The sequence below is a fragment of the Lutra lutra genome, chromosome 6 (assembly GCF_902655055.1).
Source record: "Lutra lutra chromosome 6, mLutLut1.2, whole genome shotgun sequence".
Classification (NCBI taxonomy): Eukaryota; Metazoa; Chordata; class Mammalia; order Carnivora; family Mustelidae; genus Lutra; species Lutra lutra.
In genome coordinates this window covers 122840150-122867637 of record NC_062283.1, presented here as the reverse complement: position 1 = coordinate 122867637, position 27488 = coordinate 122840150, and the positions used below count along the sequence as shown (strand labels likewise).

General features: G+C 39.9%; 1 protein-coding gene across 1 annotated transcript in view; it reads left to right on the top strand.

The window, feature by feature from the left end:
• Positions 1-27488, top strand: part of SIM1 (SIM bHLH transcription factor 1) — a 71447-nt gene that overhangs the window by 23150 nt on the left and 20809 nt on the right. The window contains exon 10 of the mRNA XM_047735088.1: positions 16067-16235. Within this exon, the coding sequence (XP_047591044.1) occupies positions 16067-16235 (169 nt within the window). The remainder of the gene's footprint in view (positions 1-16066; positions 16236-27488) is intronic.

Here is a 27488-nt window from a genome sequence, read left to right as displayed (position 1 = left end):
AAAACTGTTTCTCTGTTGCTGCTTCATAAATATGTACAGATATTGACAATGTAGTGGTTTAAATTTAGCAATGCTCTCTTCTCAGTCATATTCAATTAAAAATATATCTTTTTCCCCCTGTCTCACTAAGGACATTTTCATTTTGTAAGAAAAAAATGTGGCCTGCAAACATTTTAGTTTCTCCCTGAGTTCCTTGCCTTTAGTTTACATAGATACATTATTGCTATTCCTAATTATTTCATTTCTGCAACCAGACTTAATATTTTATGTTTTTGTTAAATGTGTTAAAACAAACGCCAGTGGATTGGCAAGCTAAATCATCCTTTTCATCAGAGGAGACACAAATGACCTCCCATGGCAATGGGGTATTTCCTAAATAGTGTTCTGCTTTTGAGGCTCCTGGGTGGCTCAGTGGGTTAAAGCCTCTGCCTTTAGCTCAGGTCATGATCCCAGAATCCTGGGATTGAGCCCCACATCAGACTCTCTGCTCTGCGGGGAGCCTGTTGCTCACCCTACCTCTCCCCACCCTGCCTACTTGTGATCTCTGTCAAGTAAATAAATAAAATATTTTTTTAAAAAAGTAGTGTTCTGCTTTTGAGGGAAAATGGCAGAAAATGTTGTCTCCTGGGGATTCTGTTGGTGGAGGGAGGCTTGGGATGCAGAGCCTCCCAGCATAAGTGAGTCATTCTTGGCCCTTTGGCAATGCTGCTACTGGGCTGCTTCCCTCTCCCTAGGCTTCTCTGGCCTCCATTCCTTTCTTTGTTCTTGCCCTGACCCTGGAGGGCACTGAGTCACAGGACCTCTTCTTTAAAAGATTCCTATGGGGAGGCCACTTGGTATGTGCTAAATGACCAGCCTGACCACTCTTCTCTGGCTGTTGGGGCAGAAAGCGTTCTGATCTTTGCTTCTTATCATGGAACAACATGGTCATTAACTTCCTGAAGGCAGGGATATACATGTGATTGTGAGTGGACAAATGCAAATGAAGCTTTACTGGAACTCCTGAGAAGTATGTTTTCATCTTCTGACTTCATCTATCTGACTTCACAGTTTGTTTCGTGAACACTGTTATGTTGATTCAAGGTGTGTGTATGTGTGTGTGTGTGTGTGTGTGTGGGTGGGTGGGTGCATTATGCATGTCTTGATGATTTAGTAAGAGGTTGTTACTTATTTCCATGTATCCAGTGCTTTCCTGTTTGTTCTCACTGGCTTGTGGCATCTTTCCAGGTGAGCAGGTAGTGATAGAAAATTCATCTGGGGGGGGCGCCTGGGTGGCTCAGTGGGTTAAGCCGCTGCCTTCGGCTCAGGTCATGATCCCAGGTCCTGGGTTCGAGCCCCACATCGGGCTTTCTGCTCAGCAGGGAGACTGCTTCCTCCTCTCTCTCTGCCTGCCTCTCTGCTTACTTGTGATTTCTCTCTGTCAAATAAATAAATAAAATCTTTTTAAAAAAAAAAAAAGAAAATTCATCTGGGTTGAAGTGCCAGTGTCTATGCCTCAGTAGTCCTGCAGAAAGGATTGGCTGGAGTTTAGATGAAACCTGGAAATGTCTGAGTGCTTATCGGTAGAGGAATTTCGTTCTGGAATTCCGTTCTGTCTTGTTTGAGGGGGTAACTTTGCCACTTCCTTCTCCTGCCTCAGGCATTCTGAGGTCTAGGGAGCTGGCAGGGGTGAGAAAGGTGGTCCATGGTGATGGCAGGGCAAGGGGGGCTGGTGAGAAGAGAACTTACTTTTATGGGGCATTGACAATGCTTAGGGTCTGGCCGAGGCTGGACCATCTGTTTACCATCTGTGACTTTTACTCTGGGAGGTTATATTGCAGTTGGATTGTGATTTTGTTTTTATAAAATCCCATAGTATCATTGGAAGCAACCTGCAAGGGAAAGGCATGGGCTTTGGTGTCAGATGTATCTGGGTTTGAATATGCTTTGCTGCATTATAGCTATGAGACTCTGAGCACAGCTCTACTTCTTTGAGCCTCGTTTTCCCCATCTGTGCAATGGGGATGTTTTTACTCACCTTTTAAGGACTAAGGAGGATTAAATAAAATAATGTATATATATAGCACAGAACCTGGCAGAAAGCAGATGCTCGAAATAACTGTTGTTATCAGCTCTTACCAATTATGTGATGTCAGCTGAAATAGTTTGAAAAGGGAAGAGTGGTTCCCTTTTTAACTTGAATTGCTAAATCTTCAAATTCACAAATTTAAGTGTTTATCTTCTTTCCCCTCCCCAGTTCCTCAACACACACATCTCCAAATGTTGCGCTCTTTGTGGGTGATGGTTTCTATAATTTGGTTAAACTCACCCTGTTTTTCATTGCTGTCATTATGTATTCTACAGGGAGCTGAGCTTTGTGCTTGGAGGGAAGGAAGCCAATATTTATTGAGTACCTTATATGTCCCAGGCAAAGTGGAAGGTGCATTACAGGGAAAAAGAAGGTTCTAGGAAACCTAGCTTTTATCAAATTTCTAAAGTTAATTTAGTTGGAACCAATGTTTGCCAACTTTACCAATGTCAATAATTATAATTTAAAGTGAATAAAACATGCAGTACTGGCCTTTTTGATGGTGTCCAGTAGACTGTTTGTATATTTCCTTTAATCTGTATGGACTGGGTATGGATAAATCAAGTGTTTCAGAGAGTATGGCAGAGTGCAATAATTTGTTGCATGAATATACGAAGCAGAGGTCTTAGCATCTCTTGAGGAGTTTACAATTTATTTGGAAAAGTAGAAGAGTTCCATTTAAGTATTTAAGAACTCAGATTAGTACAGTTGGAAGTGATACGCTTGGGCTATTTGTTGAGAGCACAGAATTCAGAGAAGCTTGAATGGTGGAGCTACTAGGGAAGGAGTAGGAAGTAGGGGTGGAAGGAGAGGTAAGGTCTTTTGAGATGGAATGGTGACATACGCACCTTTGTCTCATTGTTCTTTTTTCCATGAACGTTATAGCACAATTAGTATTATTACTCTTCAAATTAGCTTCAGTGCTTGTCTCACTGTTCTTATCTGTGCTGGGTTTTCTTTCCTCCTCTTACCTTTTTGCCCTCAACTTTTTTGTTGGAACTGAATATGTTTCATCTGAATTGGAAACTATTTTCTCTAAGCCTCTTACTTTTCTCAAATTAGTGCTAGCATATATCTTGAACATGTTCACCCAGCCTTAGTAATACTGTATGTGTGTGTAGACACACACACTAGTGTCTAGTGTGAGTGTGTGTGTGTGTGTGTGTGTAAGCATGAGTCTTAGGAAGGCAGAGTGTTGCCCAAGAATGAGAAATCCCCAATCATGCTAATCCATCTGGAATGGATTGTTAGATCCTACTTCAGATGATTAGGACTAGTAAGTCTTTAAGCATTCATAAATGTTTTCTTGAGCACCTATTATGTGTCAGGCACTGTGCCAAGTTCTGGGGATATCCAAATGAATGAGACAGTACCTGCTGTTAAAAGAAATAAGCACAAGTAACAAGCTCTATCCCAGCTTGATTTCCCTATAGGCTTGCTGAGGATGGATTCGTTCCTGGAGGGAAGTGCTTCCATCCACTATTAGAAGAAAGCCCAAAATGCCTTGGCACTGTTAAGGTCACCTGGGGAATAAGCTTGCAGGTGTGGTCAGACTCCCCTTGGTTAGGTGGTGGGGAGGGAGTGGAGGCAGTAAGAGGGGCTGAGCCCCTGGGGAGGGCTGTGCATGTGTGCCTTCGAGGGAGATCTTGATTGGCTGCAGGGTAAGGAGTCCATCTCAACTCTGACAAAAACACTGTTGCCTAAGGTGTGTCCTGAGTATCTCTTAATGTCAGCCCGAGAGAGCAGTTGTGTGTGCCAAGCTGATTTTTATCCTGTTGCAATGATATTGAGCTGCTTTTTGTTCTGTTTTGAATGGAGTTTTTCAGTATTTTGTGGGGTTGACTGCTAATAGGATTAGGAATCTTACTGAGTTTTAAATGGAAGAATCACATTAGAGTCAAAATAGTCTTTGCATATTTATTACATTAAAAAAAAGTTTCTAATGATCTTAGGTCTTTGTAATATTTTTAACTTTTCTTTTGTAAGGGGTAATTCCCAGGCATTGCTGCCCTGCCCTGGAAAGACTGTGTGATTGTCAGCTGCAAGCGAAGAAGGGGTGGGAAGGTGCTCTGTTTGTTGTCATACTTGGAAAGGTCAGGGGGTAAGAAGGACTTACATTCAAGAGGCTTTATGCCAGAGGCTCAGAGAAGCCAAGTAACTTAGCCAACACAACACAGCTACTGAGTCGACATGCTAACCCAGAGACAGGACTCCAGGGCCCACCTGATTTCCTCTTTGGCATGCTGTCTTTAAGTTGGTAACCTTGTACTAAGGTGGACCATATGTAATTGCCATTTCTTTACATTTAAAGCAGTCTAATATTGGCAATTTCATATGATTCCACCTAATATTTGGGAAGTAATATGACACTTTGAAGAGATTTTGCAAAAGTCTGTGGATAGTTCGCTAAAAGAGTTCAATATGGGGTCTCCGCCAAGTGACCTAATAGCTTCACAGAAGTTTTGGTGTACTCAGAACCTAGCCAGCTGCCATGCCATGTGCTTAACCCCTGGGTCCGACCCTACGTCCCCTTCGCCAGTTTAGGCATCAATAGTTATGACCTTTCCACAGAACAGCAATACATACCCAGAGAACACTATTTTATTTGGAACATCTAATATTTTACCAGGATTCAAATGGGCCTTGCTGTCTTTACTGGAAGGATATTTTCCCTTTGATTGATTGTTAAATGGATAGAGACCGTGAAAGGATCTCTCTCTCTCTTTCTCTTTTTCCTGGGGATTTCTTGTTCAAACAGAATTTGTTGTATCCACATCAGTAAAGCCGTGCTAATATGGGCTGCTGGCCAGATCGTGGAAATAGCCTCATTATATTGAACTGGATGTCATAATGGTCCCCATTAAGGTGGGATTCTCTCTATGTTTGTACTTTTAAACCCAAGTCCCTTGCCACTTTTTACATCTCTCTGAGAATAGCAACATTCTCTGGTAATACAATCTGAGAATGTGCTATCTCTTGCCTCTTCCTACTGAAAACCATTACAAAAATAGAATCCCTGGTTCTGAGCATTTTTAGGGGTTTGTAGCTTGTTGCTGTTCCTCAGTCATTCATTTTACTGTCTGCACTCGTGATGACTATAATGTGTTCCCGTGGCTGAAGGTAAGAACCCATGAGATTTACTTCTTTTTGACACTCCCATTAATTGATATTGGTGTCCAAATATATGACAGGAAAAGAGCAGCTTTTTTTTTTTTTTGACACAAACCAAATGAAACACAAGGTTTTTCATTTTAATTTTTATAAGCTGTTCAGAGGCTAAGACTGTTGAAAGTCAAGTTATATTTTGTTGAGGTTCCATTCTCCACAGGAATAGCTTTCTCACCCACTTCTGACCCTTACAAAGGTCCTTCCTAAACCCTATAACTAACCCCCTGGCAGAGAGAGTGAAAAGAGCACACCTCCTATTTTCAACTTCACACAAACTCCTGGAACAGAAAAAGTCCTTGTGATCACAAAGAAATAATCTTCCACAACACTGGGAAATTTGCATTCTATATTCAAGACCAGAGGGTCCCAAACTCCCCACACTTTGTGGAGAGACCCCACAAGGCTAAACCTCATGGCACCATTGAAAGCTCTGCCCTTTTCTGCACAGCACAAAGGAACTGGCATTTCTGTAGATAAAAGAAAAGCAGCACCTTAGGCTTTGAACTCCCCAGGAAAAGACACAGCAAAAATGATGGCATGATGCGAGGTTTTCAAATGCACAAATCTTCATTTGTTTAACTTAAATATTTTTAAATATGTCCTATAGCATTTATTCTTGATTAAACCTCTTCTAGGTAGTTAATCATTAATGGTTTCTTTACAGTTGCTGTGCAAACAGTTCATTCATACCTATGACATATCAAATCTCACAGACGTGTTCTTTAATTGGATTCATTTATTTCTAATCTCCCTAAGCCCTTACTACTGTAATGCTTGACTAAATATACATAAAACTCTATTATTTAAATTGCTAAAATAAATTTGAGGTATATTTTATGAATAAAAATTCACAATTCAATGAATGTTCTGCCATTATTATTATTATTATTATTATTATTATTATATGTCTTGCTGATGAGGCATTATTTAAAATTGTCTGGTAGTGCTTAAACAACTTTAATCAGGGACGCCCGGGTGGTTCAGTTCATTGAGCAGTTGACTCTTGATTTCAACTCAGGTCATGATCTCAGGGTCCCAAGTCAAACCCCAGGAGCAGCCCTGCAAGGGGCTCCAATCTTTGTGGGGACTCTGCTTGAGGATTCTGTCTCCCTCTCTCCTTCCCTTCTTGTACATTCTCTCTCTCTCTCTCTGTAAAATAAATCTTACATTGGGGAGGGTATGTGCTATGGTGAGTGCTGTGAAATGTGTAAGCCTGATGATTCACAGACCTGTACCCCTGGGGCAAATAATGTTAATAAAAATAATTTAAATAAATAAATAAATCTTTAAAAAATAAACAACTTTAAACGAAATAAGTGTTCAAACAAAATAAGTTCGGAATTATCTCTAGAGATTTTGGATTGCCCACCAAAATGCCCAAATTTTCATTGCCTTCATAGTTGGACTCAGAGAGCTTATATAATACTACACAGACTATATAGTTATCCATAGAGTTCATTACCAGAGTTACAATAGGCATCTGCCTTCATTTATGACTTGTAGGGCTTGAGAAGTTTCCTTGGCCCCCACAAAGATGTCTCAAGAATGGCCCATTGTTTTATGCCTAAAATCTACTGTTAGATATTTACCTCTTTGCCTTTAGACAGAAAGCTCAGAAAAGGTTAAAAGAGTCAAGTCTCATCTGTGATTTTTCACTGGTTCTGTTTACCGACTACTTTCTTTAGAGCAGTAGTTCTCAAACTTCATGCACCAGAAGCCCCTGAAGAGTTCCTTAAAACTCAGCTCGCTGAGCCCCACCCCTTAGAGTTTCTTATTTGTAGGTCTAGGGTGGAGCCCACAATTTGCATTTTTAACAAGCTCCTGGGGGGTGCCCATGCTGCCAGTCAGGGGACCATACTTGGAAAACTGGGGCAGTTGTTATATGGGATAAGAAAAACTAAAGAAATCAGATAAAATTCCCACAGAGAAGATGGAAAACCACTGTAAAGGGAGGGGACATTCCAAAGACAAACTTCACACCTTCCCCAGGGTCCAGCCTTACTGTGCATCTCACCAGACTCTTCCCATCCCGTCCCTTTTCGCTTCCTTTCAGCCTGCTCTGGGGACACTACCTGCTCCTGCAGATCCCACAACACTGGAGAGCTACAGGGCTTGGACTTCAGGCTGCATCTCAGTTACAGCTCACTCTCCAGGGGATCTCATGCTCTTTTGCTGGCTTTAAATCTTATACATTGATGACCAGCCCCCATCTCCAGCCAGACCTCCCCACTCCACGACACCCAGATCTAACTGCCTGCCTGACATTTCCACTCAAATGAATGACAGGCATCTCTAAACAGGCCCACACGCAACTCTTGCTTGTTCTCCCTGTCCATGAATCTGCTCCTTCCCACCATTCACCCGAGCTGCTCAGGCTAAAAACTTAGATGCTCTCCTTGACTCCTCATTTTTTCACAACTTCTATATAGCCCATCTGCAAATCCCTATTACTTCTCTATCTTAGGTATTGACAAAATTCTAAAGGAAACATACACTTGAAAAGCGTCAGCTTAGTAAAATGTCAATGAAGGTGAAGGGGATGGGCACAGAGGGTGGGAAGGTGAGAACGAATAGAAAGACATGGAAAGCTGGGGCCAGAATAACTTGTATGCATTTTATTTTCTATTTGTGAACATTTTTAAAAGTAAGAAAAACTCAGCTGATACTAGTATTTTCTTTCTTTGTATTTGACCCCCCGCCTCCCCAGAAGAGGGCTAAAATTAGTGGTGTTGATTGTAGAAAAGGAGACTGGCATTTTAAAATTTATGCCTTTGGTGAAAGAGACAGCACATTTTGCACTGAATTTGTTTGGATCTAAGTTTAAAAGACCAATACCTCCCTAACTGCCTCCCAACCCTGGCCCAACTTGGAGAAAATGAGAAACAAAAAAGCTGTAAGATCAATAGAATTTGGAACTTAGATCTGTAGGATATAGTACACCTAAACTTCACTAGCTCTAGATGTAGAATAGATCTCTGAGCATAAAAAATTAAGTTTTTCAGAACAAAAAATGTGGCCCCCAAAGTAGGGTTTACTTCATTTAAGTTTTACTTCATGATAAATATGCCATCTATAACTCACAGGAAGCTGAACTTTTGTAAGAAACTACATGGCAAGACTTTCTTTTTTTCAATTATAAGCAATAATTTAGGTTATATTCTCCAAAGAAGGAAACATAGAGTCAAAGAGTTCACATGAAGGTCTTCAGAGACAGATAATTCTGTAAGGTAGGAAGGGTGGAAAATAGATCAGAAAGTAAGTGAAATGTATAGGCACTGAGAGAGCATATGGACATTTGGACATTTTAAAATTATAAATGGTGTTCATGAGAAGTTGAACCTGTGGGAGAAGAAGTTTCGTGGTGTTGTCCCTCCCATAATTTAATATTATTCATAAAGAAGAAATCCTGGAACTACAAGGAAGAAAAATTGGGGAATTTTTTTTTTTCATTTCATTTCAGTACCAGGTGGGAGTGCCTGGTTTGCACCAATTAGAGTTTCTTTTTCATGAACTCTTTTTTCTGATTATGAAAGTGGTACATATTTATTATAGAAAGAATGAAGATAATACATAGAGGTATAAAGGGAAGGTAAATAACATCTTTATCCTATTTTCCAGATAGTCACTGTTAACATTTTGATTTTTTTGTTTCACCCTACGTGTGTGTAAATACATGCATATATGGTACATGTTAACTTAAAAAAAGATAATTTTTCACTTTATCATTAGTATTTTTCACATCATTAGAATAAAAAAAACTGATGCCTGCATAATATTTTATCACATGGGTATACCATAATTAAGTAATGGTTCTATTGTTGCTTTTTATTTACTTATTTACAACTAAATATAAGAAATTATGCTAAGTACCCTTGTATATAGACTTTTGATGCTTATCTCTGACTATTTTCATAAGGTATATTCCTAGAAGTTGAATTACTGGATTTAAGAAATGAACATTCTTAAGACTCTTTTTTTTTTTTTTAAAGATTTTATTTACTTATTTGACAGAGAGATAGAGACACAAGTAAGAGAGGGAACACAAGCAGGGGGAGTGGCAGATGGTGAAGCAGGCTTCTCGTGGAACAGGGAGCCCAATACAGGGCTGGATCCCAGAGCCCTGGGATCATGACCTGAGCCAAAGGCAGAGTTTAACAACTGAGCCACCCAGGCACCCTATTCTTAAGATTCTTGATAAACACTGATGGTTTACTCTTTTTAGCATTAGTATATAAGAATGCTCATTTACTTCACCTTGTCTTCATTGAGATTTTAGTGTCATTAAAATAAAATCTTTGTCGATTTGAGAGATAGAAGTGACAAAAAATCTGAAAGCTGCCTTAATTCATAGAGGCTTTTACAAGTGGGCTAAAGTTTTAAAAAATCATTCCTCAGCAATTTGTAGATTGTTTACATCCTTTTCATATTTTTCTATTTCAGAGATATTGTATTATCGATTTGTAGAAGTTATTTCTCTGGGGGTTTAAAGTACTATTCCTCTGCACTCCTTCAGTACAGTTGTAATAGTTCCAAATAAATGGTTGAAGATAAAACCAATTTAGTATTCTAGTTTAAGTATCACATATGCCATGCCTGAATTGCAACTTGACCAAAAAATCAGTACATTTTCTTAATATGCATAATGCTAAAACAATAGCATGATTTGTTTTTTTAATTTAGGATCTCATAGAATATCAGAATGATCATTATTATTTATAATCTTGGAGTTTAAAAATCCCTCACATAAGCTTACTTACTTAGTAGGTTTTTTTTTCTTGCTTATGTAGAAAGGTTTGCCAGTTTTTAAAAATTTTGGTCATTTGGATTTAAGATAAATAAAAGTTTATTGCATTGAGAATTATTTTGTTAATCAGTTGCGAGAGAGCATCTGCTCTCTGTAAGATATGGTACTAGACAGTAAACGGAGACTATCGTAAGAGAAGGAATTCAGGAGATTGTTGTCTGATACACTATTTGCCACACTGTGTGACAGGAACTAGATGTGCTAAGTGAGCATTAGAGACCGTGGCCGGCGTAGGCGCTGAGGGAGGAAGCAGGAAATCACTGTGGGCTCTGTAGGTAAAGAAACAATGTTTATTCTTCCGATCCATGAGCATGGAATGGTCCAGATGCATGTTGTGGCGGGTCTGGACTTAGCTATATTTCAACTTGTTGTCATGGGTTTGTGCAGAGGTTTTCCATAGTCTCTGTTGTGAGGATGGTTGACTTTGCTACATCTTACCAAACTATTACAGTTTTTTACTGCTTTTAGTTATTATTTGCCTCTTATTTACACCCCCTGTCTTTCCTTCTTGAAATTACAGTGTGAGGGTAGACTTTGTGCCTAAGCCATCCCTCCCCCTTGTCGTGCTATCCTCTCTATAGCATGTTGGAGGAGACCTACAAAATAGAGGAGAAAGATGTTTCTAGGCAGAGGCAGTGTTTATGTAAAACCAAAGACTTTTGGGGAACTACTGAAATCACTAGAGCAAATGGAGAAAACCACAAGGAGCAAACACAAATCCACTTATTAGTATGAGACTATTATATTTCCAAGGGTGCCTTAGCCTAATTTCCCAGCAGATGTCTTCGTTTGTGAGCCTCTCACAGTATGGAATCCTCCTTATCAGCTCTCTCTGCTGGGCTCCATGGGAGCCTGAAAATGAAACATAAACTAGGTCTCTCTGCTGCAGAGGTTTACCCAGTGGCCGGGCAATAACTCTGCCAGAATATAAAGAAGGTCATGCACTTCGTGTGACAGTGATTCGAGAATCCAATTAAAAAAGTTTAGTGTAAGACGCAGTCGGTCCAACTTAATCCAATCACACTTTAATGCAATCCTCTGCTAATTGTAGTCAGCGTCTTGGAGCCAAATCAATTGTATGTCTCTCTTTCCACGTTTTCCTCGTAATTTGATCACCTTCAGCTGTTTTTTTTTTTTGTTTGTTTTGTTTTTTAAAATAGCTCAATTGGGAAATCTGGCAACATCTTTTAAGAATAGCCACATAACATAAAGCCAGCAAAGACACTTCAGAATGTCCAGCTTCAAAAGTGACATGTGAGCAGCAAAAAGTCACTTGTCTACAATGGAAGTGCACTAGGAGATGGCAGAGTTGAAGAGGAAAGGTTCTTGGGAAGAATCTTGACTCACCATTAACTGAGAAAATGCTGCTGATTGCTTATCTCTATAATCATTGCAACTCATTTGAAGTTTGCAAATATAGTCATGCTGCTGTTGGCACCATGGACACCAGTCTCCCAGTCAAAATGATAGAAATTATATTAATGCATTTCTCTGAATCTAAAAGTACCTCTTAATGGTGAAGAGAGACCTCTTGTTTGCTTTGCAAGGGCATCACACTGAGGTCCCCTATGGCAAGTTGGCACTTACCTTGTGAGTGGTCATGGCATATCGCTGAAGGCCAGGAAGGCCAATGATGCAAAAATGGCCCCTTTTATTCTATTGGAATTTGAGTAATTCCAAATATGTACATGGCTATTATAAAGTTTAGAGTAGACTCAGATGGTTAATTCTGCAAATTGAATGATTTCTGACTGTCCATAATGGAATAAGAGGATTACTTTGGTCTGTGCAAATATGAGTGAGATTGACAAGCTGCAAGTCCTAGTGATCGCAAATTACCCATTTCACATTGCTTTAGGAGCCAGGGTACCTGAGGATGTCTGCAGCTCTAGTACAAGTCACTCAACGGAGAAAAACAAGAACAAAAACAAATGTAAACTGATATCAATAGCCATTTTGAAAAAATATGCCAAAGGGCATATGCCCACAGTTCCTCTTTTGATATGCCCATTGTATCCTGGAGAACAGTGTGAGCTGCCCTAGTGAGGGGAGCCTGTGGAGTCCTGAATATGGTCTATGTGGCACTTTTCAGGAAAGCTTCACAAGTAGAGTAGGGCTGTGTCCTGTCCCTCCTTTAATAAAGTCACCTAAGTCTAATACCTCACTGTACTCATTCCAGAGTCCCTGGGTTGTGCACCCAAGTATTTTATTTTGTCTTGCTCCACAGGGGAACATTGAATGGCTTTGCTAACTGTGGTGTGTGTGTGTGTGTGTGTGTGTGTGTGTGTGTGTGAAAGAGAGAGAGAGAGATACCAGAATGTGCCTCACTGCTGAGAAGGGAGGGAGTGTCTGGGTTTAGAGGAGGGAAATGGAACTCATAATGTGATTCCCATCAGCATCTAGACCTTTAATCTATACAAATGAAATGCTCCAATTTAATAGAATTCTAAAAGTAAAATAAATGTTTTGTTCTTAGTGAATCTGTCATTCAGAGCTGCTCTTGGTAGCACATCAACTGTACTTGAAATGTCTTTAAGTGGGTATTTTTTTTATTGTGCTTTTCATCTTAATACATCTTTGAGTTGTTAGAGGAATAGGAAGGCTGAGCTCCTCTCAGTGTATCAGGTGTGTGTTACTCTCAAGTCCCCATTTGCTTACTCAGCAGCAAAGAGCTTACCTTAGTGAGTATTTTGGCCATACTGCAATAGAGCTTAGAGACTAAGAAGCAACAGAACAAATTAATATGAGTTAGAGGTAGAGAGGAAAGAAATACGACATAAGGAGATGTTTGTAATAAAGTGTATTATAATCACTACCAAAGTGGAACTATTGTTTTGGGGAAGTCAGGTGCCAAAAAGCACCACAAAGTATGGAAGTAAAGAAATAATACTTACTATTTGTTGAGCATTTACTATGTTCTAGGCACTGTGCTATGAGCTTTCCATATAATATTTTTCTAAACCTTAGCACATCCATTGCTATGAGTTATAAAGAGGAAATTGAGGTCTAGATGGGTTGTTACACACTAAGTGGCTCAAACCATGGTCTACCTGACCTCATGATATTTTTGTTATTTTTGGTGGATTCTTTATGGTCTTTTTAGATGGACAGCAAAATATTAATATTTTTGTTTGTCAAAAGTATTTGCATAACTCTTCTTATATTTTTTAGCATTTTCATGTGACTCTGTAGAATTTCAAATCCTTTATTTGTTTTGAATTTTTATTTAAGCCTATTTGGAGTATTTCTATCATTGGAAACTAGGCAAAAACTTAGGGAAGACTTCTTCAGTGGTTGAGATGCATACTCCCAGTGCCTGATAGTGTATGCGAGAGAAATGAATCCTTGTTTACTCTCTGCTTATTGCCATGAAGTCTCTGTGCTGAAATGTTGCATTGAGAGTGTGTTTTAAAAATTATGTGGCCAAATTTTCAGGGGTGCAGGGTTTTTGCTATCAGTCTGGGTCTTGTCAGGCAGAGACTGAATGGATATACCAACACTCTCTTGACACAGGAGATGCCCAAGCATAGGAGCTCTACTTCCTGTCAGAGCCCACCTTGCTCGCTGTCACATGCATGTGATCTCAGGGAAGATGGTCAGAGACTCACAGCCCAGAAGGCTCTTTTCCAACAGAGAAATATTGTTGGGCTGCTGGTTATTAATAGTCACTGAGGAAAAGAGTCCTTTCTGAGTTGCATCTTTATCTTCTTCCTCTTCCAGATGTGTGAAATATTATGCAGTTGACATTGGAACATAACAAAATGTCTCTTGACTCTTGCCCTCTAGGAACTTGGAACTCCGAGGAATGATTAGATATTATCGCTTGAAAAATAAGGTTGGAGGAGGAAAAGGGTATTTTCTGGTCCCTACTCCCTACTTCCTGCAGGGAAGCCTTGGTGTCTTCTTCCTGAGCATAGCAACTTAGTCCTTCTGTTCATTGATATCTCCCCAGGACCTCCACAGAGATACTCAGTAAACATGTATTGAAGGAATGAATGGGGTTAGCAGTTGGGAAGGGCTTCAGAGGCAAGTAGGATTTAAGATAGTTCTTTATTAGAGGAGTTCTATAGGTGTGTGTTGGAGGAGGAAGAGAGGAAAGTATAAGGTTAGTTTGGGGAGAAGCATTTTGGGTGAAGTGAGGAGTTGATGAAGGAAAATTTTCATATATTGTCAGAAAAATAGGTGGGAACTACATCTCTAAATTTCAATTTAGAAACTGAATTTCTAACCAAGAAGTGCAAAGAGTCTGTGTTGTGTGTTTTCCTTGGGAGATGATTAGGGTAGTAAAGCACATCAGTCATATGATTCAACTTCCCAAGCCTGGAATACATATCGCATGCCCACCTTCTAAATTTTTTTGCTTGCATCGGATAGTTTTTTTTTAACTTGCCCTGAGTAGTTGGACTATTTGATATAAAGTCATTGTAATTTGCTGACATATACCACTATATTGTAGTTTGTGGCCATGCTATTATTGAACCTGTTTTAGCTGATTTCTATCAGGTATAATAGTTAGATATTTCTATCTATATATTTATATATATATTTATATATATTTCTCTCTATATATATTTCTATATATGTATATTCTATATATTTCTATCCCTTGTCACTTGTCACTTGCTTGATTTTCCTTTGCCTTTGCCTGATCTCTCTGTAGAAGAATAGGGAAGATGAAGGGAGGGTAAATGAATATTTGCTGATCTCTGGAAATCTACCAATCACTTTAACATTTTGAACTTTATTAGTTTATTACATTTAATATGCCTACTTTAATCCAAAGTGTATTAAAAATGCATGTAAATTTTTTTTTAGAAAAGTGAACCCATTAGATAAAAGAAAAAATAAAAGAAGTCAGTGTTGCACAAAAATGCCTGCCCTGAGGTCTTTGTATACTTGTTAGAGGTGGTTACAAATCAGATTTGGGGTCAGAGTTTTTTGACTTCCAGTGGAATGGGGGAAACATGATGGGTTGTATGCTTCACGGTATCTGTGAGATAAATCAGTTTCCCAGGAGCAGTCCAACTAGTTCTGGAACCTGAAAGGGAATTCTCCCATGGGTCCTCATAAAGAAGACTATGAAACATTTTATTTTGGCTGCCAGTGGGAAGGGTTGATATCTTCTTATGGAAACTGAGGAGTCCGTCAAGATTCTCTCTCCTGACGCGGCCTGAGGTGATAGCTGTGGGCAGGGCCAACCTATCATCTTCAGTCCCTAAATACCTCAAGCCATACCTTTGTAATGAGCTCTCCAAGATATACTCTTTATCCTCTTCACATCACAGTCTGCAGTTATTATGTTTCATATTTGTTTACCGTGTCTTCTTGGAAATAGATTGTAATCTGTGGAAGGGCAAGGACTCTAGGCTGTTTACTCATTCTTCCATTTCCACATAGCACAAAGCCTGGTATATATTAGGAGCTTAATAAATATTTATTAAAGATGGAATGGAAAGAACTGGTGGTAAAATGTACCCAAATGTAACTGAATTAGTTAGCCCATTAAAAGGGAATTTTAACTACTTATAAGCCTAGTTTCACTGGTTTGCTAGCTATAAAAATACTAGGAATGTTTACCACAATGATTGATCTTGGAACAGCTGACATTCTTTTTGCCAATAATCAGATAGCATCAGATGGCCAGTTGTCTGTTGAATTCACCCTATACAGAAAATCTGTTAGAGTAGATTTTATAATCTACACCTCACCGATGAGGACACAAAAACTCAGAGAAGTTGAATTATGGATTTATTTTCTACTTATAATCAAAAATGTATTTTAAAATCTAGACATTTTCATGAGTATATCATATAATTTGGCTGTGGTATATGGGGCAGCTACCTCTGTATACATTAGTTAAATGTTAGGCATTTCTAAAATAATCAAGGTGTTTGTGGCTACCAGTTATATGGCTAACTTTTGCTGGCTTTCTTTTCAAATATGGATTACTGCCAATCCTGGTGAGAGAACACATGCACCCATTTCCTGTGGTGGCAGATTAAGGGCTGTGTCCTCTCACCCTACAGGGACACAGAATACAAAGGATTGCAGCTCTCCCTGGATCAGATCTCAGCCTCTAAACCAGCCTTCTCCTACACCAGCAGTTCCACTCCTACTATGACTGACAACAGGAAGGGGGCCAAGTCCAGGCTCTCCAGCTCAAAGTCAAAATCCAGAACTTCCCCATATCCTCAGGTAGGTGCACTGCCATTTTGCAACTTTCTTTTCTTGTTTGTGTGTGGGGATGACTTGGTTTGGTCTCAAAGTTTAGGAAGTCTTAACACAGTTTGGAATTCATTATTTGGTTGTAATAAATTTAAAACTTCTACGTAAAGCTTTCTAAAACTATCTTCTTCCGCTCTTCTCCTTTTAAAATAACTATGCTAGTAAAAATTTGAAATGATCCTTGGTTTGCTGCTTTTATATGGAGATTGTGAGAGTCTCAGTTGCAGTTGGAGCCATAACTCTGTTTTTTTAAGGAGATTGATCGAAAAGATGTAGCTGGCATAGCAAAATGTGGAAAACAAGAGCTTAACATGGTAAAATGATTCTTAGGATAGGAACTGAAGTAGAGGGAAATGAAAAGGTGGAGGCCAAGAATCAAGGCTGCGTCTTGTCATGAGATGTGTGCATGCGAGGACTATCTGGGGAAGGAGGGAAGTAGAATCTACCAGATGGCAGGAATGGTAGGAAAAGCAACTCTCTTCTCATCTTGACAAAGTGGTGAGCTGATGAGACCCAGATGAGGTAACTCTGGTAATACTGCAAGGCACAGGATGAGTCTGTGCTCTTGGAAAGAAAAATACTATTTTTCTGATCAGTCACTGTTAGAAACTAAACTGTACCAAGATACATGCACAACTGTCTCCTGGCCTGAAAGAAGTGGGACAGAATTGCGGATTCTCTACTCCTAGGACCTTCTCACCTCTATCCTTTTCCTTGGGACCATCTATTTCCTTGGGAGGATCTATCCTCCTTGGGACCATCTCACCTCTATCCTTTTCCTTAAGGTGCCACATCACTCGAGTAACTCAGGAGAAGATTCCTAGGCTTATATAAAGCCAAACTGGATTTGGAGTTATTTTGTCAAAGTGGTCTTTAGCGTTTATGTTTTAAATATAGTTTTTAAACTAAACATGGCCATCTACTGGTTACAGAAACTGTTATGGCCTTACTTATCAGAGCGATATTACTCTGTTGATTTCTACAAATGTGTATACTATGTGAGGAAATGTCATTTGTTGAACTCATGCTTACTAAGAAGCTACTATTTGCTAGATTATTTTAGCAGCTTGGTATATAAAGATGAGAAGATCATGGCCCCAAAAGATTTATGTCACACAATTTAAAATCTCCCACAGAAGGCTAGATCTCTTTGCTCTGACAAAAAGGAGGGAGTTGATATGTGACGCCTAGACAGTTTTCAGTGTACACCCTCTGTTATGAGGACTGAGCACTTTACTTAAAAAGTACGTTTTAGTTAAAGTCACCATGGAGGAAGAGTTGCTTCTTTTTATTGAACATCTGAGAAGCTTTTATTATTACAATCTTGTACCTTGGGGAAAAATTTTACTGTCTCTTTTTATTACTTGGAAGTATTGATTATGCCTTTGGGTAATTTTATCCTTAAATAAACAGGAATATTGAACACATGGATGAAAGAAGAATTTAAATTAGGAAATACTATGTTAAGAAGGCATTTATCTGTTGTTATACAGAAATTAAGCCATAAAATATCTCCCCATTGGACTTCCCAAAACTCACTAATTCTATTCTTTCATTCACAGCTCTAACATATAAAATTTGTATTAGTTTGCTCTAATGGTAGACTGCTCATTTTTTAAAGATTGATTGATTGATTTCAGAGAAAAAGAGAGAGAACAAGCATGAGTGTGTGGGGGGGGGATGGCAGAGGGAGAGAGACTCTTAAGCGTGCGCCATGCCCAGCATGGACCCCAATGTGGGGCTCGATCTCACAACCCTGAGATCATGACCTGAGCTGAAATCACAAGTTGGACATTTAACCAACTGAGCCACCCAGGTGCCCCTAGATGACTCATTTTAAAAATGTTGTAACTGCCATTAGACTGCTCTTTGTACATATGGTCATACATGGAGGAGGAGTTAATTTGAAAGTTATACATGTTTCCTAGTTTATTTTAATTTTTTAGAAGATTTTATTTATTTGAGAGAGAGAGAGCGCTTGCAGGAGCAGAGGGAAGCAGCAGAGGGAATGGGAGAAACAGGCTCCCTGCTGAGCAGGGAGTCCGAGAAGGGGCTCAATCCCAGGATCCTGGGATCATGATCTGAGCTGAAGACAGAGGCTTTAACCTACTGAGCCACCCAGACACCCCACATTTTCCCTAGTTTTAAAAAAATACAGAAGATTGTCTACCTTGGACTGGCTGCCTCTGCCTTTGGTAACTCCTCTATATAAATTCTCCAACCTACCAATGTTGACCCATAGATAGGGACATTTCTATGCCTCTATTTAGCAGGAACAAGGTACAAAAGATAAGACCTTCAAGAACCTTAAAGATTTAAGGGTCAAAATTGTTTAGAGGGGGAATGATGTGGAGAACAAAGGCAAGAAAAAAATGTAGATAAAATTAAATTTCCTTATAACCTGCAACCCACAGACAAATACTTGAGGCTGGTAGAATAGACATCGCTCTAGGAAGCTCCACTCTTACTGTTCGTGCTTTGCTAGAAGGAAAAAACAACCTTAGCTTGACAATAGTAAGGCCTCCGGGATGCTGTGCATCTTCTTTAGCACATGAATGTTCTTTTGGAAACTTCCCTCTTTCTTTACCTTCCTCAACTCCAACTTATATAATCAATTGCTCCTCATGACCCCAGTGCAGACTTTTCTGCCAATGAGTCCTGTCCCCATGCTATAATAAAAACACCTTTTGTACCAGAAAAAAATAATAATACAGAAGAGTGAAACGTAGACGAAAAAACCACCTCTATTCCCTTATTTTCCCTCTCTGAAATCGCGATTTCTTCTGGAAATATTCTAGGGTGTATAAAAATCATGCACATGCCCACACATATGTCCATATAGGATTTCTCTTGCTATTTGTGTGTCCATTTTTGTGGCTAGTACTTATATATATGTAGTCCTTAGAACTTGGCTGTATGTCTCATTTGAAATCACACAGGGGGCACCTGGGTGGCTCAGTGGGTTAAAGCCTCTGCCTTTGGCTCAGGTCATGATCCCGGGGTCTTGGGATCAAACCCCTCATCGGGCTCTCTGCTCAGTGGGGAGCCTGCTTCCTCCTCCTCCTCTCTCTCTCTCTCTCTGCCTGCCTCTCTGCCTACTTGTGATCTGTCAAATTAATAAATAACAATAAAAAAATCTTTGAAATCACACAGGCACGAATTAAGTTTACTTAACATTTATGTGCCTAGTAAAGGTTATTTTTAAATTGTGTTTACTTTAGATAATCTTGGTGCTAAGTCAATCATTGACTGAGTTGCTACTATATGGGCTACTAATATGTAGAGATCAGAAGTGGAACACACAGCCTTTGCTTTCAAGAAGCCACTCCTATAGACAGATGAGGGGACAGGCATTTGTAGTGAATTGTCATGGGGTGAGCAGAAGGCCCTCTGGGGGCACATTGGCAAAGCATGAAATCTAGGGCAAACTCTTCACTGTATCTTCTGGAAGAAAGCAATTGGGTAGCATCATCTTGGATTCCAAACCTTTAGAAATGTTAAAGAAAAAAAATTAGCTACTCAGAAGTCCCATTTGTTTCAAATTGTCCTTATGTTATACTTACCCTTTAATTTTCGTGCATCACTGCTATTACATGTCCTTGACTCAGGAGATGCTCGCTGATCCCCTGCATTGGAAAGATGCTTTGCTGGCCATTGTGGTGAATGAGGGTAGGGGTTGGGTGAAAGTTGCTAGAATATAAAGAAGTGGTATAAGAAATGTCCTTAAGCTTTACAGGACAGCTGAAATGATAATTTACACTTTAGAATCAGTACTGCATAGGAGAGAGATGATGTACACAAAGGGCTTTATGAGTGGGGTCAGCTGCAGGGACAGTAGCCTGGATGACTGGGGAAGGCATTGTGCCTGACCTGGCTTTGAGAGTTGGGTTCAGGCATACAGGTGTAAGGAAAGGATGAGGACACTTCAGAAGACGAAGATTATGAAGAAATGGCAGAGATGCATTGTGACTGGAACTGCAGCCAAGTGGGGAAGATTTTCGTCCCTGTGGTAGAGGACTAGGGACGATACATTGGGAAACGTTGGTTGGTGCCAAGTATCTGCCAGGCCAAGGAATTCCGAATTTGTTTTGCAGAGAGCCAGTAGAGATTTTTGAACAGGAAATGAGGGCATTAAGGTGGTTGAAGTAAGGCAGACTCCTCATGTGAAGAGTCCTGGCATGCATCTGGGAAGGTCTGAACTAAAATTCTCTACAGAAGTAAACGACCTTAGAGAAGAAGAATGGATAAAGTCCTTTTTATCCTTGGCTGCTTGCACCAATTCTCCTTATAGAGTTATTTTGGTCACTAAAGATTTATCTTGAAATTATACTTTTAAAGATTTTATTTATTATTTGACAGACAGAGAGGCAGGCAGAGAGAGAGAGAAAGGCAGGCTCCCTGCTGAGGAGAGAGCCCAATGCGGGGCTCGATCCCAGGACCCTGGGATCATGACCTGAGTCACAGGCAGAGGCTTTAACCCACTGAGCTTCCCAGGCACCTCTGGAAATTATACTTTAAAGCTTATTTTTTTGTAGTCAATGACAAACTCGTACTGACTATTCCTTCATAGGTTAATAGATCCATAATAAATGCATTTTTGGTTCCTAAATGACCAAGCTTTTGTGTTTAAAGATTTCATTTATTTATTTGACAGATTGAGATCACAAGGAGGCAAAGAGGCAGGCAGAGAGAGAGAGAAATGAGGAGGAAGCAGGCTCCCTGCTGAGCAGAGAGCTGGATGCGAGCCTCCATCCCAGGACCCTGGGATCATGACTGGAGCCAAAGGCAGAGGCTTTAACCCACTGAGCCACTCAGGGGACCCAAGCTTCTGTGTTTAGTTTTGAATACTTCTGCCCCTTTTCTCAAAAATAAAAAGAAAATCTCGTCTGTTATTTGCATGGTTACATGCTTTCAGCGTGCAAATTCTTCTCATTAGAATTTTCAAGAGGCAGTTTCCAGAGCAAAGCTGAGCTCACATGGTATGTCTTGCTCCTCTTATTAGTTATGTAAATGGTGATTTAATTATTCTATCAACGTTATTTATTAGGCTCTTTGCTCTATGATACGTTGGGCATATCTAGAAATCTCTCAAAGATGTCTGCTGAACGGCAAATAGTAACACTGCTTTTTGGAATTATTTAGGCACCCTTCTTTGAACATGTGAGACATGCACAAATTGTAATTTGCTGTCACACCCAGTTTGCAGTAATAGATGAACCTTCAGGTCCCTTCCTGATATGAGATGCTCTTGGGAATGATTTTAGACTTGATTATATTATAGCCACTTAATGAATGACTCAATCACCTTTGTACCTCTATGCATTACTCAGGACAAGAAAGGTTAAAACAGAATTGTTTTTGAATGGTTTTGGAAAAATTGTCATAGGCACTATTATAGTTGATTTCCGAAGACTCTGCACAGAGCTATTGTGCTTTTCTATATTAAGGCAAAACTGTTAAGGCCTGGGGATACATTATGACAGTTGTATTTTATTGTTCCTGGGTTTATGTTCATGAAAATAGCAACTTGTTTTTATAGTTCTGTTGAATCAGAGATGTTGAGCTTGTAGAATTTATTTTTCAGACCTTATCTATTAACGATTGCTACAATATTTTTCACCTGTCTTTATGGAGGGAGTCATGGTTACTTTAATATAGTCGGATGTTATCTTGCTATGGTTTAATCATGTCAATCATGAATAATTTGCCTTCCTATTCCATAGCCCCCACTCCCCATTCTACCTCCTGATTCCAGTTTCCTTTTAAACTTCTCATTATGGCATGTTTATAGTTGTTAGGTTTATTATAGACAGTGCGTGCCCTCTTACTTTATTGCATATTCCTGCCCTCCTCTTGCTTTTTCCCTAGTCAGTAATAACCAATACACCATGTAATTCTGTAATAACAGCGCATGCATATGACTGCTTGTGTTTCTGAAATCTGAAAGTATTTAATCACTTGCTACAGACACACGTACCACTTGCAGGTTTTACTCCACATCTGTTACCTTAAATAATCCTACAGAACCCTCTTAATTTTCACTGCCAGCAATCTGGCTTCCTTTTGGTGAAGGTAAAATCTCTATTTCTACAAAGGGTCTTTCTGGCCTCAAAAGTACACCAGTGACTGCTATGCTAAGAGCCTAACATCTTAAGTTCCAGAGAAGAGAAGGACCAAGGATTTTTCAAGTATAGTACTTTTATGACTATCAGGATAGACATATTCTAATTTCATGTTTATATGTAGTATGAAAACATGTAATCCTTGATTACTAACCACAAGAAAAGTTTTTAATGCATCTTTCAAATAAATGAGGTTATCTTTTCAGGAATTTTTGTACTATATAGACTTGCTTATATTTTCTGGCCATGTATAAACTTGAGATTAGTCTCCCTGTCCTACAGAAATGTCAGAAGATTATTAGAGTGGTCCTTTATGGTCTTTTAAAACCATCTTCATAAATGAAACTCTGAGTATTATTTTAGAAAAGATTCTGCCCAGTAAGAAGAGACCTCTGTGTTATGGGTTTGTTCTTTGGTTTTTACTAACTCTTATATTTAGGTAAATAACTATTATGTACACTACAATGCTAAAGGTGGGTCCTTAAGGAACCATGTGCATGGTCTTGTTGGGGAGGCAAGGCAACATTTTAGAGAGGAACTGTAAGATGTGTTCAGTCATGGGACCTCAAGGCCACAGCTTCGGCCTTTTGGTTCTCTTGGCACATGGTTGAGTCAGGGGCACCATGTGTCCAGGATTAATGGATGGATGAGCCATGCAGGGGAGGTAGAGAAAGAAATAGGGCAAAGATGAGATTTATTAAGTTCTGGGATATATTCTTTGCCCCAGCGGGCTTACAGATTCATTGGGTCGAGATAAAAATGTAATGATAATTTTTTTAAAGAAAAAAACAAAACATAAGGAATAGCATGGAGGACTTTAGGACAAAGAAGGGAAAAATGAAGGGGGAGAAATCAGAGTGGGAGACGAACCGTAAGAGACTATGGACTCTGGGAAACAAAGTGAGAGTTTTAGAAGGGAGGGGGCTGGGGGATGGGTTAGCCCTGTGATGGCTATTAAGAAAGGCAGGGATTCCACGGAGCACTGGCTGTTATACAGAAACAATGAATCATGGAACACTACATGTGTTCAAAACTAATGACGTACTTTATGTTGACTAACATAACAATTTAAAAAAAAAGAAACAAAGCAAGAGATGAACATAGGGGAAGGGAGGGAAAAATAAAATAAGATGAAAATGGATAGGGAGGGGCACCTGGGTGGCTCAGGGGGTTAAGCCTCTGCCTTCGGCTCAGGTCATGATCCCAGTGTCCTGGGATCAAGCCCCGTATTGGGCTCTCTGCTCAGCAGGGAGCCTGCTTCTCTCTCTCTCTCTCTCTCTCTCTGCCTGCCTCTCTGCCTATTTGTGTTCTCTGCCTGTCAAATAAATAAATAGAATCCTTAAAAAAAAAAAGAAAATGGATAGGGAGGCAAACCATTTAGATGCTGAGCTCTAGGAAGCAAACTGAGGGTTGCTGGAGGGGAGGTGAAGGCAGGATAGGGTATTTGGGTGATGGGCATTAAGGAGGGCATTTGATGGAATGAGCACTGGGTATTATATGTAACTGATGAATCACTAAATTCTACCCCTGAAATGAATAATATAGAATATGTTAACTACTTTCAATTTAAATAGAGAATTTAAAAAAATAATTTTTAAAAAGGATTTAAAAAAACTGTAAAAAGAAAATTGAAACCCAGTGTAATATATGTGTGATAAAGGCCTGTGGTGCCCAGTGTAGTGGCATGTGCTGGGGGCTGACCTGCCCTTCCATCAGGGGATTAGAGGTTGGAGTTGGGGACTGACAGTGAGATAACCAATGGCCTTGAGGCTTAGAGACCTCACATGTCAGGGGGAGTTATCAGCAAGTGCAAATTTGTCCCTGTGTGCAAAGTTGCAGTGGGGCTATGGAATGACAGTCAATAAAGCCCTTTAGCTCGTGGATGCTCCCTCAAGGACCAGACCCCATGCTTGATCTAGCAGCTGTGCTTTTTTATCTTCCCGCCCACTTACCTTTTCCCCATTGCTGGTGTCCTAGAAGTTCTCTCACTTGGAGGATTGCAATGGTACCTTAATTTTCCCTCCACTCCGGGACATTTTCCTCTACAGCTTGCCCTGTTTCCCAGATTGACCTTAGAAGAACACCAGTCAAGTCAGTGCATGGAGACCTGCCTGAGCCCTAGCTGTTACTCAAGGTCACCTCTAATTGGGTCCTAAATGGCCTGAACCCTGTGATGCAGCCAGATCAGTCTGCTCACAATTTGCTGAATCCCTTGTTCTTCCCTATTTCCGTGCTTGTGCTTGTGCACTTATTTCTGCCTGCATTGCCTTTATTTTTCAAAATTCTGCCTATCTTCCAAGGTCTGGATTGAATGGTACTTATTTCATGAAATATAACTGGATTATATTTCCCTTTCGGATCTCTATTTAGAATAACCTACCTTCTACTGCCTCCTAGATGTGTTGTGTCTCCTCTCTTGGATTATAATCTCTTTGGAAGTAGTAACCATGTCTATTTTATATCTATCCCAACCCCACCTCAGCATCTAGGATGGTGTCTTCCACATGTTTACTTACCAAATATTAAAGGAAGGAATGAATGAATGGATGATTACATTAAAAAGTGTGAGAATACTTTGTTGGTTGCCTTTAGAAATATAAAAACTCCAAGGAGGAAAAACATTTTACAAAAGAATCTATAACCTTTGTAAAGAGGCGGAAGATACACACCCAAAACAACCTGGGGATGGGTTTCACAGGTGCAGAATCCTGCAGCACAAATCAGACACCCAGGTGCTGAGGAGGAATTAGATGTGTTGCAAGAGTAAAACTTAGAATAAACCTCCTCTGTCTCCAACTCTAGGGGCAGGAAACCATCCACACCTCAAGTGGGCTTTCTGTTCTCCGTGTCCCCACTGCATCTTCAGTGCAACAATGGAGAGATGTGACAGCTGATATTTGTGTGCACACATGTGCGTGTATGTGTGTGTTATGTGTGTTGATTACAAAATAATTGCATTGAGTGTCTGTGCATGAAATGCCATTTGGCATGTCTTCCGTCTCAGAGACCCGTCTTTGTTTGTAGATCCAGCCCTAGTTCTAGGGCTCAGTTCCCCTGACCTGTGGATACTTTCTAGAGTACTCTTATTGTCCTTTTAATAATCTATATGCACTTTTTGTGTTATACCTTTAGTAATATTATGCTCTATGTGGGGTAGATTGCTTCTATAAGAAAGGGGAAATTCTCTTAAAACAGTTTTTTTTTTTGTTTGTTTGTTTGCTGGTTTGGTTTGGTTTTTGATCCTTTGAACATAAAGGGTTTTGTGAGGGTCTTGTTCCTTCGTGTTTCTTGGCCCTTGGTCCTTCTCCTCCTATTCCTCCTGTCTTTGTGTGGTTCCAGGCTCTCTGGAATAGGACATCACATTTAGACTACCTCCCGTGCCTCCTTATTACTCTTTCAGTTTCTGATCATTCCTGCCAGAGCAAATAATTTTTGGCATATATCCACCTCATTACCCTCTGCCCCTGGCCTTACTTAAAAACCTACAAGGGGTGCCTGGGTGGGCTCAGTTGGTTATGCATCTGCCTTCAGCTCAAGTCATGATCCCTGGGTCCTGGGATCTAGTCCCATGTCATGCTCCCTGCTCAGGGAGCAGCACCTTCCTACCACTCCCCTCCCCACCACTCATGCTCTCTTTCTCTCTCTCTCTCAAATAAATAAATAAAATCTTTAAAAAACCAAAAACCTACAGAGGCTCCTTGTTGATTATAGTATGAGGTCCAATCTGTAAATGTGGTCTAGGCTACATATCCGCTTCTGCCTGCCTTCCCTGCACCGGAGCCCACAGTGTCCTCGCAGACACCTCACTTGTGGAGCCCCTCAAATCCCATCTACCCGTAAAATCACAGCTGCAGACTGCCTCTCATCCCCATAGATTCCGGGTTATAAGGCATAATTCATGTTACACACATCTGTGCCAAAACATAGGATAGTGTGAATCTGGGGGAGAGTTAGTGTCAAAAAAAAAAAAAATGGGCACCAGGTAAAGCAGTGGTGCTAAATCAAGTGGAAAGCCTCTGCTTTTGGCTTAGTGGAAGTGAGAGCTGGAATGAGCAATTCTGCTCCCCAGCTGAACAGAAAGAGGGAATGGCTGAATCTACCATCAAAATGTATTCAGGGGAATTTATTTGAACAAAAAATTTGTTTAATTAAAATTTATTAAAACTAAAGAGTGAAATTAAAGACAGCAATGCCTTATTTGACAGTTCATGGTGGGATTTGACCCACTCATAATGGGAACCTTCTAGAGTTAAGAGTTAGATTGGATATCTTTAAGAAATTTAGATTTAACTCTTCCTTCTTTCACAATTTTTAGGAAACTCCTGTTGCATATTATTCTGCATTGGATTGCTATGATTTTTCCAGAGAAGTCAAGGTTCTGGTATATAGTGTTTAAGAGTTAATGTTATTTTAATTTTTCTTATTATTTTACCGTGTTTGACTTCGCTGAAGAAGAGATGGAACCATTTTTCCCTTTACAGATTCCACTTTGAAACTGATTAACTTCTTAGAGGGCCTTTGAGCTCCAATTTCTTTTCAAAAAATTACAAATCTGATAGATCTTCTCTTTCAGCAGGCAGAAAGCAGGTAATACAGCTGCCAATCTATAGGCCTAGTTCTAGAACACTGTCAAGAGTAGCCTGGGCAGCCAGTCCCTTGTCCAGACCAGACGAAGCCAGTAGAAGACCCAACAACACTGCAATAAGGAGTTGGAGCAGGTGGCACCGCCTATATCCATATCATTCATACCCATCTAATCAGCCACTTCTATGTGAAAAATCAGAGGGTGAGTTAGAGCATTGAGGAAAGGATGGGAAAGGTTCTGGCTCATGCCTGAAGCCCATCTTGGAAGAACATCACCATCAAAACTAATGTTACTGGTCCTAGAAACCCATGATTTTCCCAATGGGTCAGAGCTCTTTTTGATTGTCTATGCAAGTTGGGATATTCCTGATCATTACAGCTGCCAATGCCATGACATCAGGGGCTGAATTAAATGCTCCTTCTGTGTTCATTACCTGTTCAAAATCTTTGGTGCAATGAAAATGCCTGCAAGCCTTTAGAATCTTACCTTTGGATTTATGAAAGGATGTGAATTATA